The sequence below is a fragment of the Neomonachus schauinslandi genome, chromosome 3 (genome assembly GCF_002201575.2).
Source record: "Neomonachus schauinslandi chromosome 3, ASM220157v2, whole genome shotgun sequence".
NCBI lineage: Eukaryota > Metazoa > Chordata > Mammalia > Carnivora > Phocidae > Neomonachus > Neomonachus schauinslandi.
In genome coordinates, this window is record NC_058405.1 from 183,677,431 (window position 1) to 183,694,802 (window position 17,372).

At 37.0% G+C, this 17,372-nt stretch overlaps 1 protein-coding gene across 2 annotated transcripts in view; it reads right to left on the reverse strand.

The window, feature by feature from the left end:
* TRIP12 (thyroid hormone receptor interactor 12) overlaps window positions 1-17,372 on the reverse strand; it is a 140,041-nt gene that overhangs the window by 77,652 nt on the left and 45,017 nt on the right. The window contains exons 3-5 of one of the 2 annotated variants that reach the window (XM_044913769.1): window positions 9,228-9,350; window positions 7,734-8,389; window positions 7,587-7,646 (exon numbers count right to left, since the gene is read on the reverse strand). In XM_044913769.1, the coding sequence (XP_044769704.1) occupies window positions 7,587-7,646; window positions 7,734-8,389; window positions 9,228-9,350 (839 nt within the window). Of the gene's footprint in view, window positions 1-7,586; window positions 8,390-9,227; window positions 9,351-17,372 lie in introns of both variants that reach the window. The other variant, XM_021682990.2, reaches the window with a different exon arrangement.

The window sequence follows — 17,372 nt, forward strand, 5'->3', positions numbered from 1 at the left end:
CCAATGAGAATGACACTCAGAATCCCACAAAGTTCAGGAATTGATGGTACCAGGTACCTCTGGGATGACTCTGGAATTAAAACTGAGGATTGGTTGATAGGCTGTTTATGAAGCAGTCAGATCCCCAGCTCCCCTCCCCCACTTGCACAGCTGGATAACTGTCTCTGCTGACCCAGCAAAACACAAGACCTCTATTCTTTAGAAAGTATAAAATAAAGAAATTCTCAATTAAAGTACACAGCTGTATCGAGGTGCACCGCACCAAAATGGGGGGGGGGGGAGATCAAGTGTAAACAGATTAGATGACAGATGGCCTCTTTCCTAGGCCTCTTTTCCTGCTCAACCCCCAGCCCTCAGTCAGTTCAGCTTTTACCTCTAGGCAGGAGTGTGAAGGAATCCTCTCTGTGGAATTTCACCAAAGAAAAAGATCTAAAAATAATGATAGGTTTCGTAATGACTAGCCCAAACAGATCACTAGAGAATGGATTTCAGTGAAATCTCTTCTATGTGCTCAGAGTTTACAAATTAAGTGTTGGTGGACCAAAAACCTGAGTATGAGGAAACAACCAGGAATTACCAAAACCTGTGGAAAATTCCCAATAGGAAAAATCAAAACCAAACCAACCTCCCTCCCCCAAGAAAACTTCATGAGAGCTGTGTAAAGAAAACTCACCATCAATGTCCTCAAAAAAAGAAATGCATCCATAATAAAAAGGAAATGAGAACAAAATAACCTCTTGAAAATAAAAACAAGAGAACAAACAGGAAGAAAAAAAAATCAATAGAAAGGCTGGAAGAAGTTGAAGAAATCTATCAGAAAGTAGAAGAAAAAAGCAAAGCCAGAATGAAAACATCAGAAATTTCCAAGAGGACAATCATCCAAAATAATAGGAGATCTAGAAAGAGAAAAGAAACAAGGATACAGTGAACAACCATCCTGTTTGTTTGGCTATAACCCTGGTTTTAAGGCTGAGTCCTGAGAGATCCAAGGGAAACCAGGACTGCTGGTCACCCTAACAAAAAATGAGACCAAACCCACAGCTGTGGCAATACCATGACATGTCTAAATAATGGAGGTAAAGATCTGCAAGCTTGTAGAATGGGTTACATATACAACAGATCAGGAATCAGAATGTGTCCAGTAAAGAAAGCTTAAAAATAATGTGATTCTTCAAAATTTTTAACAATCATTTCTAACCCAGAACTCTATATCCAATCAAACTAGTACCAAGATTGTGTATTTAAGACTGAAGAAAATGCCCAGGCTAAATAAATAAAAGCTGTGAAGCAGGCATAAAAGAGCAGCCATCCAGAGGCCTTATTTCTTCAGGACAATTTAACAAAACCAAGCAGACAGCTTGGTAAAAGATTTAAACAATTAGTAAATTGTTTGGAATAATGGGTTCACAGAAAAGGAAAACAACATCAACAAAATAATTATTTAAATCAAGAAAAACAAAAATGTGTAAGAAAGGAACCCTCCCGACGGACTCTGGTAAATGGCATTTATGCACTTACGTATCCATATAAACATCGGGCAGGCACTGATCACACCTGGGCAAAGGGGAAGTGTACACAGTACAAGGTTGGTGGGTATAGAGGTGCGGTAACTCTCATAAAGGGCAGGCAATAGTGCTCAAACTGAAAAAAAAAAAACCCAACCAATAAACATACGAGCACATATTCTATATAGATGGAAATAAATACCAAAATAATCAGCACTGGGGAAGGGCAATGTGGCAGGAAGACTGCTGTTTTTTAAAACTTTTATGTAACTTTAGTAAAATGTAATTTGGCTAAATTAATTCTTATTCTGACCCGGTATACAAAAATACATACCATGATTATTTAAAATTTGCAATGTAAAATAAAAGCCTTCTTTGGGGTGCCTGCGTAGCTCTGCTGGTTGAGCACTGGACTTGATTTCAGCTCAGGTCGTTGAGATCAAGCCCCACATCTGGCTCTGTGCTCAGTGAGGTCTGCTTCTCCCTCTCTCTCTCTCTCTCTCTCTCTCTAGCCCCCCATCCCCTTCCCTCTGCCCCTCCCCCATTCATGTTCGTGCATGTACTCTCTCTAAAATAAATAAATCTTTAAAAAATAATAAAAATTTTAAAAGTAAAACAAAGCCTTCTTAACAAAGAGGCTGATACTTGTTTCCATTCAGTGTTCTTTAATTTGGCAACTCATTTTTCTAATTTTAATGTATTTTTAAAAGCCTCAAAATTATTAGAAATCAGTAATTTTTCAAAGCACTTACATATTAAAATTATTAGAGCTTTAAGTTGCTAAATTATTTTACTAGCTGTCTTATAATACAGAAAACTCTCAACACTCAATCCTTTTCCCTTTAAGCTCCTCAGCCAACACCTCATGAGGTGAAAAGATAATTTAATTATTTAGACTCGGTATGGATGACCCTTTAAGACTCAAGGTGAAACCAAGATTTTAACTCTTAAATTCTCTCCTGTTCAACACATTCTTATTTCTTCCCTCCATGCTAGGGATGTGAAGAACCAGGTCTCAGTCTCAGACTGATGATAGAGTCCTAATTTCAGCAGAATTACCTTCCCAGAATTCTGCATCTGCCTGGTTCTTGTCTAGTTCTAATAATGGCCACAGGCTGCATGCAAGTCACCAGAAGAGCATGAAACTCAAGATGGAAATAAGCTGGTAAATATTGCTGACTAGGTTATTAATACTGTGCACATGATGTCCACTTAAATAATGAGAGGAAACCAGATCTACAAATAGACACATTAGACTAGAAATATAATATCTTTAAATTTTGCTATAAATAAGTTCCATAACAGCCCAGATTTTGATCACAAACCTTCTTGTATTTCTACGCCATCCATCACCTTCTACTAGTCAGACACTACATACTCGGAAAGTTGTATTACTTCAAGATTAGCTTTCTTTTAAAAGAAGTCAGATTAGCAAAATAGATCTTGAAGCCATACTAATTTTTGAAAGTTTTAAATATATTAAGATATAAAAATATTTTCAAAAATCACTTGTATCGTTACAGTTCCGAACTGGTTTTACATTTATGCTATACAAATTTCTGAGAATGTCTGTTTACTTATGCTAAACAACACAAAGCAAGAATAATTCCTTAATGCATATTAAAAATTGTCACATAACATTGTCCCTTCTGGGGTACGCTCAAGACTTCTATCAACTGATACAGTGTGACCTCTGTCACAGAGCTATTTTGATCAGCTGCAGCTGGCAAGCCACAAGGCTTTAGGAAGCCCATCACAAAAGTAGCTGTTTCCCTAGTTCTCCCGCCAGCCCTAATTCCTGACCAGGAACTCGTTCATCGGTCTGTTAACAGTTGCTGAAACAACACACTGGGAAAGGTTTTCTTGCTCAAGTATCCTGACTAAATGTATTATATCATTTCCCAAAGGTTCCTCGAACCACTGCCGTCTTCCCTAGGTCAAGCAAATCTATAAAATACGCAGAAGTTGCGTAAGATTTCTCACAGCCTTCAATGTGTTAATGTAACCCCAAATCTCCTCCAGTAGTATTCAACCATGGGAAAGGAGTTTTCATAAAGTATCATGTAAGTACCATTACTCCTACAATTTGTTAACAATTTTTTTCCCATGAAGCTTTACTGACCAACCGTATCAGTGATTCTTTACCCGAGAAAACCTATCATATTCTAATTAATAGGTTCACAAAAGTTGAAGAAAACAAATAATCTACCCAATTTGGAATGCTTTCTATCTCACGAAGTGGCCAAATCCATTTTTTGGATAACATACAGATTCTGGTTCCACGAGATACGGTAATCAGAAACTTGCCTCTCAAACTCTACCCACTGAATTAACGCCCCATGTCTTGATGTTTGGGGGGGGGGGAATCTCCTCATGCGTAAAGAGCCCTTCAAATATATGGCAATATCTCTCAAGTCACCATTATATGTTAGTACAGTACTTTAATTATACAAAGTTATTTTCACATGCATTCATTTATTTAAGCTTCACAAGAATGAGTATCATTATCATTTTTCAAGTAAGATCAGGAATTAGGCTGCATGATTTGCCCAACCTCACAAAACTAAGAGATAACTTCAAATCAAGATCTTCCAAATCTGAAAACAGTTATACCTTAAACTTGATCAGTGGCTGGGATTTATCAATCCTTCACTCTCAAAAGGTTGCTGAATATGGTTTCTGTCTTAACATACTCAATTTCTGCTGTTCTAAATTCTACAATGCATCTCATGTACTAATTACTATGCTTAGTGTCGTCATATAATCATTTATTCCTCAAATAAGCTATTATGCCCATTTAGAAGGAAAAGGCTACAAACTTTCCCATAGTTGCCAGTTGACAGAATGGCAGAACTAGGATTCAAACCCAGGATTTTCACCTCTTTAATAAGGGTTTTCTATCCCCAACATGCCATTACTTGAAACTCAAGAGATTCCCATAGAATACCTAGTTTTGCCCCATATTCTTAAGTAAAATTACCAAGTACTGTCAGTTCTATTGCGGTATTGCTTCCTATGTAAACTCTTTTCCCCAAGTGACATATGTAATCATGCCTAAAATCCACCCTGTCCTATCTGACCTCAAGAAGCCTTCCTAGATTTAGCTCACCCAATCTACTCAATCCTATGCATCCTCGTCTCACGACTGATTTCTGGAACCAGATGGTCTGGGTTTGACTCTGGCTCTATAGTGCTCACTTCGGCAGCACATATACTAAAATTGGAAGGACTCTTGGCTCTATGGCTTCTTGGTTCTGTGACCTTAGGCAAACTGACCACTGACCCTGAGTTTCCTTACTTCTAAGATGGAAATAACAGTATCTGCCACACAGGGCTGATGAGGAGTAAATGACATGGTCTGTGTAAAGGATTTACAAGTTATCAGGCACTTGTAAGAATGTTACATAGAAATATTCCCTACTATTTTGTTTGAAATGTTTTTCACTTATTTGAAAATAAGCGAATAGGTAGTGAATGGAATGGTATAAATCCTTGGGTTCACACAATATTCATCCCTAAAAATGAATCAATACCGGGGCGCCTGGGTGGCTCAGTCGGTTAAGCGTCTGCCTTCGGCTCAGGTCATGATCCCAGGGTCCTGGGATCGAGCCTCGCATCGGGCTCCCTGCCCAGCGGGAAGCCTGCTTTTCCCTCTCCCACTCTCCCTGCTTGTGTTCCCTCTCTCGCTGTGTCTCTCTCTGTCAAATAAATAAACAAAATCTTAAAAAAAAAAAAAAAAAAAAAGAATCAATACGAGTAAAGAAGGATCGAATTGGTTTCATCTCCTCCAGGGTCTTATCATCTCCTAATGACCCAAATATGGTGTGACAGTACAACACAGAAAACTAAGAGGGGTGAAATGTGGTGAAGAGAAGGAAGCAGTGGGGCTTCAAGTTACACATAGCCTCCATCTTCCAATTCTAGTTCTGCCATTTGTGAGATATGTCACCAGGCAGCTTATTCCACCTCCTTGAAATAAATTTTCTTAATAACTATCATTAAACATCATTTTATAAAAAAGTTAAATGGATTGCGTATGTAAAATACCTGGCATTTATTAGATGCAAAATAAATGCTGGTTCCCTTCTCCTATTTCAACAGCTTGGGCTATAATTAGAGCTGAGAACTAGGGTAGTGATAGTGAAAATGGAAAAGCGGTATTCGTGAACATAAGACACACGCAGATTTTGTGAACGTGAGGAGGACAATACAAGCTGAGTTTTACTCCATTTGTCACCATGTGCAGAGTGAGCTTCATAGACCGTCTGGTTTTATTATGGCCCAGGGCTCACATCAGAACTCACGGCACTTTCTCATGTAGAGAAACCAAAGAAACTGCACTGGGAGTCAGGTTTTCTCCTCAAAAATTATACGAACAGACTCCAAAGAAAAGAAAACTAGTTGTCTAAGAAGAGTCGAGGACTCAAGAACAATCTGCTCTGGCCCTGCCCTGGAACCTCTGAGAAATCAGAGCTGCAGGAGATGAGCTCTGCAAGTAAAGCATACTGGAAGGCAGAAAACGGAGGAGTGAATCCCACCAAACCAGCTACAAAACTCACCCTGGCCCAACGGCTGTGGAGGTCGCACAGCTACTACACTGGAGACAAATGTGCATGCGTGCTTCTACTTCACTTCAAAACAGAAAGGAAGAGGTATAAAAGCAGATAACCCTATGGTATAGGTTAAACACAAGATTTTACGTAGTGTCTACTAGTATTCTTTTCTAAGTTTAGCAAATATTGAATCAAGTGGAAGCACAGATAATAGGGTTAAAGGAAACAGAACTAACAACGGTCTCTGATCCAACAGTAGGTTAGGCTGATCCACTATTAGCTAAACTTTGACAAGAATACTACAACACTATGCAAAATTTTCAATAACCAAGAAAAGGTTCTAGCCCTATCAAAATATAAATCTAAAAATGTTCTATGGGGGGGGGGGGGATGGTGAAAAGCGAGCTTCCTGGATAAATATTACAAAAATTAAATGCTGAAACTGGACGTAAATGCTGTATTATTCTATTTGTGTTTTTTAGATTTCTCAAAACAGAAAAAAGAACAGCCTTCAGCATTACAGCAATCACGTAACTGAAGAAGGCCACCACCAGCTCTAATCAGTTCTAATGACATGAAGAGTCGGCTTCCCTGAAGAAGTCTTTTGAACAAAAGAGAAAAAGACAAGTGCCTCAAGATCCCTATCTCTCACCTAGTTTGTTTATTTGCTTGAAAAGTATTATTCTGAAATGTTGGTTCCACTCCACTGTTCAAGAGGGCAACATTCTTTCCCATTTACGTGGGACTAGAGCCCAGTGTATGGAACGTAAAAGGTATTCATCTTCAGACTAAGCTCTTTAAAGGCCATTAAGTAGGACATGTGAATAAGATTTCATTTATACCAGGCTACATTTATTCTGAAAATTTAGCTCAGTATTTCATGAATACTGAATATATAATGGTATAAATGGTATATATGGTATAAATCCTTGGGTTCACACAACATTCATCCCTAAAAATGAATCAATACCAGGAAAGAAGGATCAAATTGATTTCATCTCCTCCAGGGTCTTAACATCTCCTAATGACCCAAATATGGTGTGACAGTACAATACAGATAACAGGGGTTAGTTTTCTATATCATGAATGTATCATACCAAACCCCCCCCCCCCCCAAAAAAAACACCCCACCATTTGACTTTTGAACATAGTCAAAAGCAACTCATAACTGAAATAATTTTGTTGTCTGGTTATAAAAGATCCAATTTGACGTACCACCCTGACAATAGGAAATAACTTAGTAGCAGGGGCTACAAGGATAAAGATACAGGCACTACAATGTGACCATTTAGAGATAAGAAGGCAGCATTCCTGACAGGTCTCCTTAAAACTAAACGCAGTATCAAGTATTATGTATTGTTACGAACGGATACAGTAAAAACCTAAGACTGCCTCAAGCTGCAAAAACAAAACAAAACAAACAAATCTGACTACCTTGAAAGCATAATCACTTCTGACAAACCAAGAAAAATGTCCATGGGAAAAAAAGGAAGAAGAAGAAAAAAAGAAGATATTTCCATACACTTACTTGCTAATTTGGCCTGTAATCCAGAAGGTCCAGGTTTTGAGGTCTCTGACTTAGAAGACCCTGGAAGAGACAGTTTGGTTTTAGGAAGGCTAACTTTAGGGCTGAAACGAGCAGCCCAATCGAATTTTGAAGAGCCACCAGTTTTACTCTGTTCCTTTTCCCTGCTACTTCTTCTGGGACTGGGACTGGATGCTGAACGGGAACGCCTGGCCTTGTTCTGGTCTTTTCCTTGTTTCACCCTGGCCCCTGGTGGTACAGTGGAGGAGGCCGAGGCAACGGCAGAAGAGGAGGAGGAAGTAGAGGCAGCGGAGGAAGAATCAGTGATGGCGCTGCACCCAGCTTTGGCCGAGGCGGCGGATTTTGAAGCCAGCTTGGTGGGTTTTGCAGATCTCTCTTCGGCACCAGTTGACTCAGACACAGAACCACTTTTTATACAAGAACTCTCTGTCCTCTTTCTTTTCTGACTCCGTGAACTGCCAGCGGCCCCACTCTTTCTGGTATGAGCCTTACTTGTTGAGGGCGATGGTGCAGATTTCAGTTGTTGCTCCTGGTCTAAATGTCTCTTCTTTGACTTACTATGTGGCTTATTTGTTTCAGAGGGAGATTCAGTATGCTGAAGTGCTTTTGGTTTTTTGGCAGAGCTAGGAGAATTGGTCCTGTTGTAGTCTGGACTAGCACTGCGTTTCACTCCTCGAGAATTGTCTTTCTTAGGCACCTGCCCCGTTTTTTGCCTTTCTGAAGTATTGGCTCTGTCTGGATCCTCTGGTTGTGGAACTATGACAGCAGATGATGAACTGCAGCTTCTGAGAGGTCAGATAAGAAGAGAGTTAATATCAGTCTGCCATCATTGTATCTGTCGTACAATACTTATTAACTTCTCAAATCTGGGCAAATAATACTTAAAAAAAAAAAAAAGATGCAAAGGTTTCCTGATTAAGTCCAGGGCTAAATAAACACAGGTTTTCAAATGGTTCAAAAAAAAAAAAAAAAAAAAAGCAGGTGTGACTTTGGATGGTTAAATATTTGATTAGAAGATCAAATATTTGAATAGATCAGAGTAATTCTTTAGCCCAAAGATTACTTACACTAACCCTCCTAGTCACAAAACAAGAATTAAGAAAAAGAATACTTAGCAGTTCAGAACTAGTTGATACTAGAATACTGATGCTCTATTCACAAATACAACTTCTTTGTCAAAGCTTGAAATAAATAACCACTTATTAGGAACTTTCAAAATGAAGGTAAGAAAATTATATAGTATATTATCATTCCTTTCTAAAAGACTCCTGCCAATTAGATCTTAAGAAATCACTGACCTTAGGCTCTACCAAAAAAAACTAAAAACAAAAACAAAACCTAAAAACAAAAAAAAGTAAAATGGCATTTCAGATGCCTATAAAGGTTTGTTAATCAAAAGGGGAACCTCACGGCTCTCTAACCAAGGGAAAAAAATGCGTTGTCTAGAGCTTACTGCATTGACATCACTGCAAAGTAAACCATTAATCCTTAAAGTTACATTCAGGGAATAATGAAAACACACATCACAACATCTTGGGATAACCTGCTAAATTTTAATATTATGCAATGATTCAAATGCAAATAATTCTGCCTTGAAAATGTACAAGCAATGTGAAGATTTACCTTTTAGAAAGGTGTCCCCTTGACAGTTCAGAAGTATTAGACTGCACTTTGGGTGCCTTAGAATTAGATTTTCTACTCTCAGGAGGGCTATATCCCTTATGTTTTGCCTGCCCTAAATGTGACCTGTCAGCAGAAAATCAAAACAGAAATCTATCAGGAAACTGAGATGCAAATACAGTACTGAAAAGTGAATTATGTTTTCATTTTTTTTTTTTAAAGTCTCCCAATTCATTATTGATCCTACCCTTTCCCCAATTATTTCCATAATTAAATTATTGTTCTACCAAATAATCTTGCCAAAAAATTTGCCTTAGAACCAATACCTCAATACCCAAGAGTGCAGGTCTTTAATACCAAGTTTCATGACTGAATAGCAATGTTATAGTTACTTAAACAATGAAGAATTTTTCAACAATTGTACTGCAAACCCACATATGCTAAATGTTTGCAAAAAGCAAATCCGGCCTTTAGAAATCTAAACACTACTTTTAATAGATAATGTGAGTGTAACAGCTTAAAAGCTTTATGGAAGAGGCAGTCTGTGATCCCACAATGATACTGATTCCCAATTTGTAGATTATAATTCAGGTTAGCACAGTAAATGCAGAGGCAGATGAAATCAATTCCCAAACTGATTTTACATAGAAAATCATTAGAGCCCTAAACAGTAAATAAACTTACATGAAATCAACGGAATGATATTTGCTAAGAATGTAACGCACTAATAGAATGTACACCAAAAACGAAGTGCTAGAGAAAGAGATAAAGAACTGACCACAAAATATTACAAAACATTCAAGAGAGTCCATCATTGATATACGGTTGGGTTATATTTGTAATAAAACAAATGCTGTGCCAGCATTGTTCTAAGAGCAAGTCTGCAGGACACGAATAAACTGTTTTTCAGTTGTTAGATTTTTTTTTTAACCTCAATGATTACATTAGAGTTACATAAGCAATAAAAAAAGAGCATGCATTAATATATACCCAGAAAAGCTGGTGTTACAGTGGTGAGGTATTAACGTTAACAGATGCAACTCTTTTAATTCACAGACAACATCCATCCTTCATGTAAGTAACATTAAAAGAGTATATTCTGGTAAGAATAACAAAGTTTCATTAATAAAGTTGTTATAATAAAAACAAAGTTGTTTACTTTGTTAAAAAAAATTTCTTTAAAGGATTTCATTCTGAACATCATCTCAAAGGAACTTAGAAATAAGTCACTGAAACCTCACATGACGATTCTAATTGAATCTGTAAGGATGCCACACAGTTCTTAACATATCATACAAGTTCCACCATTTCTTCAAAAAGATGCTCTAAGGTTTCTCGTCTCTTATTTTTTTTCTTCCATTTTTCCAGAAGAGTTCATTACTGGATTCTTGAAAGAAGATATGAAATTAGCTTCTCAATAAAAAGAAATATTTTTGGATCCGTAATATCATTTTCATTTTTAAGATTTTAATATATGACAGGCTAGCACTTTCTAAAGACTTACTAGTGTAGATCAACTACTTAAAAACTCTACATTAGTCTTTTCAAGTCTTAGTCTTGACTGTAGTAATGAATATAAGCATTTTTCAAGATACATGGTTTTTCTGAGTGTCTCCAAGCTGAACCTTGTAAGATTTATCCACTGTGATTTAGTTTGCATTTTTCCAGACTGAAATTATGTTAACCCATGAGTTTCCTATTAGAGATTTAATTTCTAGAAGTTGCTTTTTTGTTACATTTTTACTAACAGATCTGAGAGTTCTATTTAAAAAAAAGAAAAGAAATTGAGTATATTTTCAAGTCATCCTAATTACTTTTTAAAAGGTATAATGTTCTGTTTTCAGGGTATACAATTTAATATCTATAGATCAATATCTATAAATTAGGTCATTCAGATTCTCTATATTCTTATTTTAGTCAAGTTTGCTAAGGATTAATTTTTAATTGAATCACAATTTCTACTTCATTATAAAATTTAAAATATCCCTTGCTGTATTCCTTGATTGTAATTTTAAAATCATTTTAAAAGAAAACTTTATCCAGAGTTAGACTACTTTGCGGTAACGTTCAATTAAATATTCAAATGGCCATCTTAAAAAATGTTTATCGTAATATATTCCTAGTTAATAACTAGGGGATGGGAGAGGGAATTCATTCTCTTTGTCAACAGAATCTGACCAACATCAACGCAATGCTGACAGCGCTGTAGAGGCAGAAGCCCTTCTCTTTTTACCCCAAACAAACTGTTCCTGGCTCTTCAACACATCTAACTTTATAGCCACTTAAATCAACTCCTGAATTTCTATTGTTCTTACACCTTCAATGACCTAAAGGATTTAGCAGGTAAATACTCTAAATACTCAATATTTGATTACGAAAGAAAAAAAAATCTACCCATCTTGGAAACTGAAACTCACAAAACTAGCTTAAAACCAACAATGTCCACATTGACCTGACTGCACCTTTCCTAAAATTAAGTGTAACATTCTCACTGAACACTGGTTAAAAACATTTCAAAATATTAAATACTGATCATGGGGTGCCTGGGTGGCTCAGTTGTTGGGCATCTGCCTTCGGCTCAGGTCATGGTCTCAGGGTCCTGGGATCGAGCCCCGCACTGGGCTCCCTGCTCAGCGGGAAGCCTGCTTCTCCCTCTCCCTCTCCCACTCCCTCCCTCTCTCGCTATGTCTCTGTCAAATAAATAAAATCTCTTAAAAATACATAAATAAATAAATAGATAGGGCGCCTGGGTGGCTCAGTCGGTTAAGCGACTGCCTTCGGCTCAGGTCATGATCCTGGAGTCCCGGGATCGAGTCCCGCATCGGGCTCCCTGCTCGGCAGGGAGTCTGCTTCTCCCTCTGACCCTCCCCCCTCTCATGTGCTCTCTCTCATTCTCTCTCTCTCAAATAAATAAATAAAATCTTAAAAAAATAATAATAAAATAAATAAATAGATAGATAGATAGATAGATGGATAAATAAATACTGATCATTACTGTCCTTCCACCTATTGTATATATTTTCTGTCAAGGGTAGTAAGTACTTTTGGCTTTGTGGGCAATACTAGGTGTCACATAAGCAGGTATAAAATATGTAAACATATGGGTATGGCTATGTTCCAATCAAATTTTTATTTACAAAAACAGGCGGGAAGCTGGATCTATCCCATGGGTCATACATTAGTTTTCTAACCCTCAGCTTACCACAAGACAGTAGGCAACCAGATGGTACCGTAAAGAAACAATATGGGGCCTCCCAAAGTGGGGCTCTGTTTTATTATGCCCATTTATAAATTATTAATGCTTAGAATACTGTAAATCTCCATAAAATAATAGCACCCAATCTAGAATAGCCAATTAGAGTATCACAGGATTCAACACTTAACAAGCCTTGTTGCCTTTTAGATCATTTCACCAATTCCCTCATTTATCAGACCTTAATGCTCAATATTAATTTTTATTAAAAATTTTTTAAAAAGCATAATCTAAGATCCAGTAAAATTTATAGCCACTACAAATCAAATTTGCAAAAATAACACAGTAAAATTCATGACAAACTCTTTTAGACAGCACCAGAATGAGCCCATTTAGTAAATTATAGCCCAAGGATAGGTGGATAAGTGGGTGGGTGTGTATCCAGGAGCTTTTATATCATCCTATGTATATTCCTGGGGGGAAAAAAATCTCACTTTCTGCAAAATCACTAAAAATAACCAGGTGAAAATGAGAATGGGCACAGAGAACTCGAACCTATGTTATTTTATAATCACGTTCCTAACAAAAACATCACCAATTTTAAAGATTAAATCTCCACTAACGTTTGCACCAATAATCACAGTTGGCCCACTCTTTGGAACCTTATTTTTGTACTTTCTCCTTTTAAGTGTGAATTTTTAAAGACATTTAAGACCAGCTTCAACAAAATTAAAAATACAATTCTGGGGGATGCTTTCCTTTTTCTCATTTTTTTTTGTTATAAATACAGAAGTAAATGGTTTTGAGCTTCCTTCGATGTTCAACAGTGCAAAGTGTAGTGGTTCTGGAAGTCACTGAACTAGCTACTTCTTACACTAAGTGATTTCTGTAAATCATTTCTGTAAGATTTTCAAGCTTTTTCATAAGATCTTCATAGCTTACCAAATCTTCCATGCTAACTGAACATCTATTCAATTTCAGTTCATATATTAACACTGTAGGAAATACTGCCTATGAACCAACACTACTTCCATTTTATACTGACATCATTTCCCTATTTAGCAAGTGTATGTGGGCCAACTCATATTAAAGAAACCCAGGTTACAACAGAACAGACTAATCAACTCTGGGTTATGTGCTTATTTTAAGACTCACATGCTTCTTGTTGACTTTTAGGCAAATCATAGTTGACTACCCCTTTATTTAATAAAATACTTGGTAGTCCAAAGGGTTAAAAACCATCTCTAATCCAGGGGACATCTAAGACAGGATAAAATCTTGTATCAAAAAACTCATTCTTGTCTTAATGGTAGGAAAAATGGCTAGTTATAAGTAACAAGTTAATACTTTACATCACCGGTCTTGAATTTTGTTTGAAACTAATTTTCTTGCCAGACATATTCACAGTTCAAATACATGTACATACTACCAAACATAAATGACTTGGGGCTTAATTAAATCTCCAAATTTGTTTTTTTGTATGTGTATACAGATATGCATGCATTTTTATGCTTTTATATTTTATATACAAAATTAACAGTATAATTTTGTCTTCTAAAAATTAAATGCTTTGTTTATAAGGTTCATAAATTAAATGCATGTTTTAAATTGATTTTTAAATACTGATTTTCAATAATCAGGGTGGAAAGTCATTTAAATTACTTTAAACAAAAAACTCACTAATATTCTCAGCAAAATGTACTGTTTTCCTATTTTCAATCACAAAACAAAAACTGATTAGTCTGACCAATGTTCCTATGTTTAGTCATGGCAAAATGCTAGCCCAATGGATTCTGTAATTTACAGTAAAAAACTCCTTTTTTACAAAGCAATGTTTTAAGTATCAGTGGCTCTCCCTCTAGGGAACATTTTGAAAACATGTTAGGGAACTGGGTGCTACTGCCATTTAGCAGATGTGGACTAGAGATAAAAAAAATGTCAGACAAAATGAAAAATTGTCCCATGACCCATAGATTTCAAGTAGCCTTGGTAATATATGAAAACCTTATGAAAAAAACTTGAAATCTGGCCATGATAATAGGTAAAAGACATGCTCATAATTTCTCAGCTTGTATTTGTTTTGCGTGGTTTTTATATACATTAATTTCTCCAGCACTCCATGGGAACCAACAAAAGATGACATTTTTTGCAGCTTTACCAAGGGTCATGTATCATTCTGGAAAAGTCTACAATGAAAATGCTGCTTTTGGCATTTAAGTATGTTGCTGTAGCTGCCACATTCACTAAGTTCAAATATAGATACAAGCATATGAATACACTGTCATCTTGTGTCAATGCACCCAAGTATTTACCTACTGAAATAATCTTATTTTGTTACTGTTTTCCTTTTACTTATTTTTACCCTTATAAAATGCTTGTACAAAATTATATATATTTAGAAACACTTTGTTTCTAAACTGTTTAGGCAGGTATGTTGTATTTCTTAATTCATTTCAAGCTAACAAAGGGGCCTCATAATAAAGATGTTTACATTATATGATACACATAGAGTGGGAGCATTAGATCAATAGAACAGAGTTGAGAACTACTGTAACAAGCTACTCATTTCAACAGATTTGTTAGGTTTGCCAACTCAAATATACGCAAGTCATGACAAGGCATATAAATATGGATAACACAGCTGAGTTCCTGTCCTCAAACAGGTCAGTGCCTCATAAAACAAAGTGATCTACACTCCCAACAAAGGGAGAAATTACTACTAGCAGGAGAATATAGGCTTTATAGACTACATGGATTTAAACCACACCCTGAAGAATGAAAAGCTGAAGGAAAAGAACATTCGAGTCAAAAGCAGAGTATAGGCAAAGGCAGTGGCAGGAAAATATGAAACCCACATGGCACCTGGCAAATGATATGAATTTCCCTGAGCACAGAGCTACATTAGGAAACAAGGTTGAAAGGACAGGCTAGGGCTTAAATGCCTTGTCAAAGGATCTAGATTTTGTCCTTTGATAACAGGCTGCAGTAGGAGATTGACAGCGTTACAAACAGTAAGGCAAAAGCAAAAAATTCTGTATGTTCAACAACCCAAGTAATACTGAGGATGAATAAACTACAGTACATACTTTACTGTGTAACGGAAAACAAGGCAGAGGGATTGAATAGAATCAAATCTGTGGAAAAAGATGGCCCCAAAAGGGAACCATACAGCTCAATATACTTTCACCTCCCACATTTCACAAAGGAGTTGGGTAAGGAGTATAAACACCAAGGTAATCCAAAGTAAATTAGTGATTAGTGATAGGTTAGTGATGCAGTGTTAAAAGTATTTCATAGGGTAGATTGGCTTTTATAACTACCTGAGTAAAAACTTACTAAGAGGACCGCAGAACACATACTTTTAAAGGTGTGATTATGTGATAACATTACATTTATTTTTTAGATGCATTACCCAACTTAATCCTCAAAAGACACCCAAGGCAGGTCTATTTCCATTTTAAAGATGCAGGAAATGAGGCTGGCACAAAATCACCCGGCCCCTAGGCAGGAAAGGTAAGACTGAGTCCAGGCATTCTGACTCTGTAAATCTGAAACCCCACAGCTATACCTAGGGACTCGGGGTCAAAGAAAAAGGCCTGCATTTACAGTTATGAAATTTTTCCTATCCATTTTGGTATTTCTGTCCCTAATTGTATACATGTCAAATTAAATGGCTTAAGGCTCTGCAAATGATAATACGAGAAAAATGGAAGAAAGTATGTCAAAAAAGGAGCCCTCCTGCTCTTTTGCTTTCCACATTACCAAGAAACAGCCTTCCATGTGTGATGCTAAACTTGGTGTTCAACTATGGAAGGAGCATTTGTATATATTCCTTTTTTCATTCACACCCATACTCCTCTAGGAAAACATTCCGATACTGAGAAAGCACTTGTAAAAACTGGTGTGTGAAACATCAGATTCCCTCAATATGGAGGGACAGAAGAATCAAAGCAAAGCCTCAGTTAAGGATATGAAATAATCTATGGCAGCTGACATCTTACAGGTTTCCAATCTGTGTATCATGTGACTTTTAAACACAATCTCACACTTAGTGATTAAAGCAAGAAATCTATACTGTGAAGGGCGCCTGGGTGGCTCAGTTGGTTAAGCGACTGCCTTCGGCTCAGGTCATGATCCTGGAGTCCCAGGATCGAGTCCCGCATCAGGCTCCCTGCTCAGCAGGGAGTCTGCTTCTCCCTCTGACCCTCCTCCCTCTCATGCTCTCCGTCTCTCATTCTCTCTCTCTCAAATAAATAAATAAGATCTTTAAAAAAAAAAAATCTATACTGTGAAGAAATTTACAAAACACGTTAAGATATTATTTTGTTGGTACAACAAAGAACTTCACACGGTTAACTATGAAGAATCCTATCTGCGAAACCTCCAACTACAAAACAGCAGACTCTGTTTGTCCTTAGACCAAGTGCAACCATGCCACTGTTAAACACAACATTGTAAATCTCGCCTCCCAGCCCTGGTGGGACAAACCAGCCTTCTCAGTATTACCGAAACAATGCTAGAAGTGGAAGAGTATGTGCGTACATGGTTGGGTGGCTAAAACTCAGAGCACCTAATTAGAGCAATAAGATTCACCATTACTGAACCAGTTACCTGGCTAACTCTAGTATACGATTTTATAAAAGTGGTTTCAATTTAGTCCTAAGAAACAATGAGGTCATTTTCACACCACACAAACCGTGTCTCCCATTAACATTCTTGTCCTCCCCAAAGAGGATAAAGCTTGAACTTCCACCTGCAAAGGTCAGGATAAAAAAAGAGACAGAAGGTACACACAAAAAAAAAGAATATAAAAAAGGTATCCATACTGGTGAATTAAGTAGGAGATTGAAGAAAATACTGTACACATGGCTATGCTGCACCAAGTAGAATTTTGGGAAGGAAACAAATGGTCTGCTGTAGACATGGGAGTAAGAATAAAAAAATGTTTCAATGGC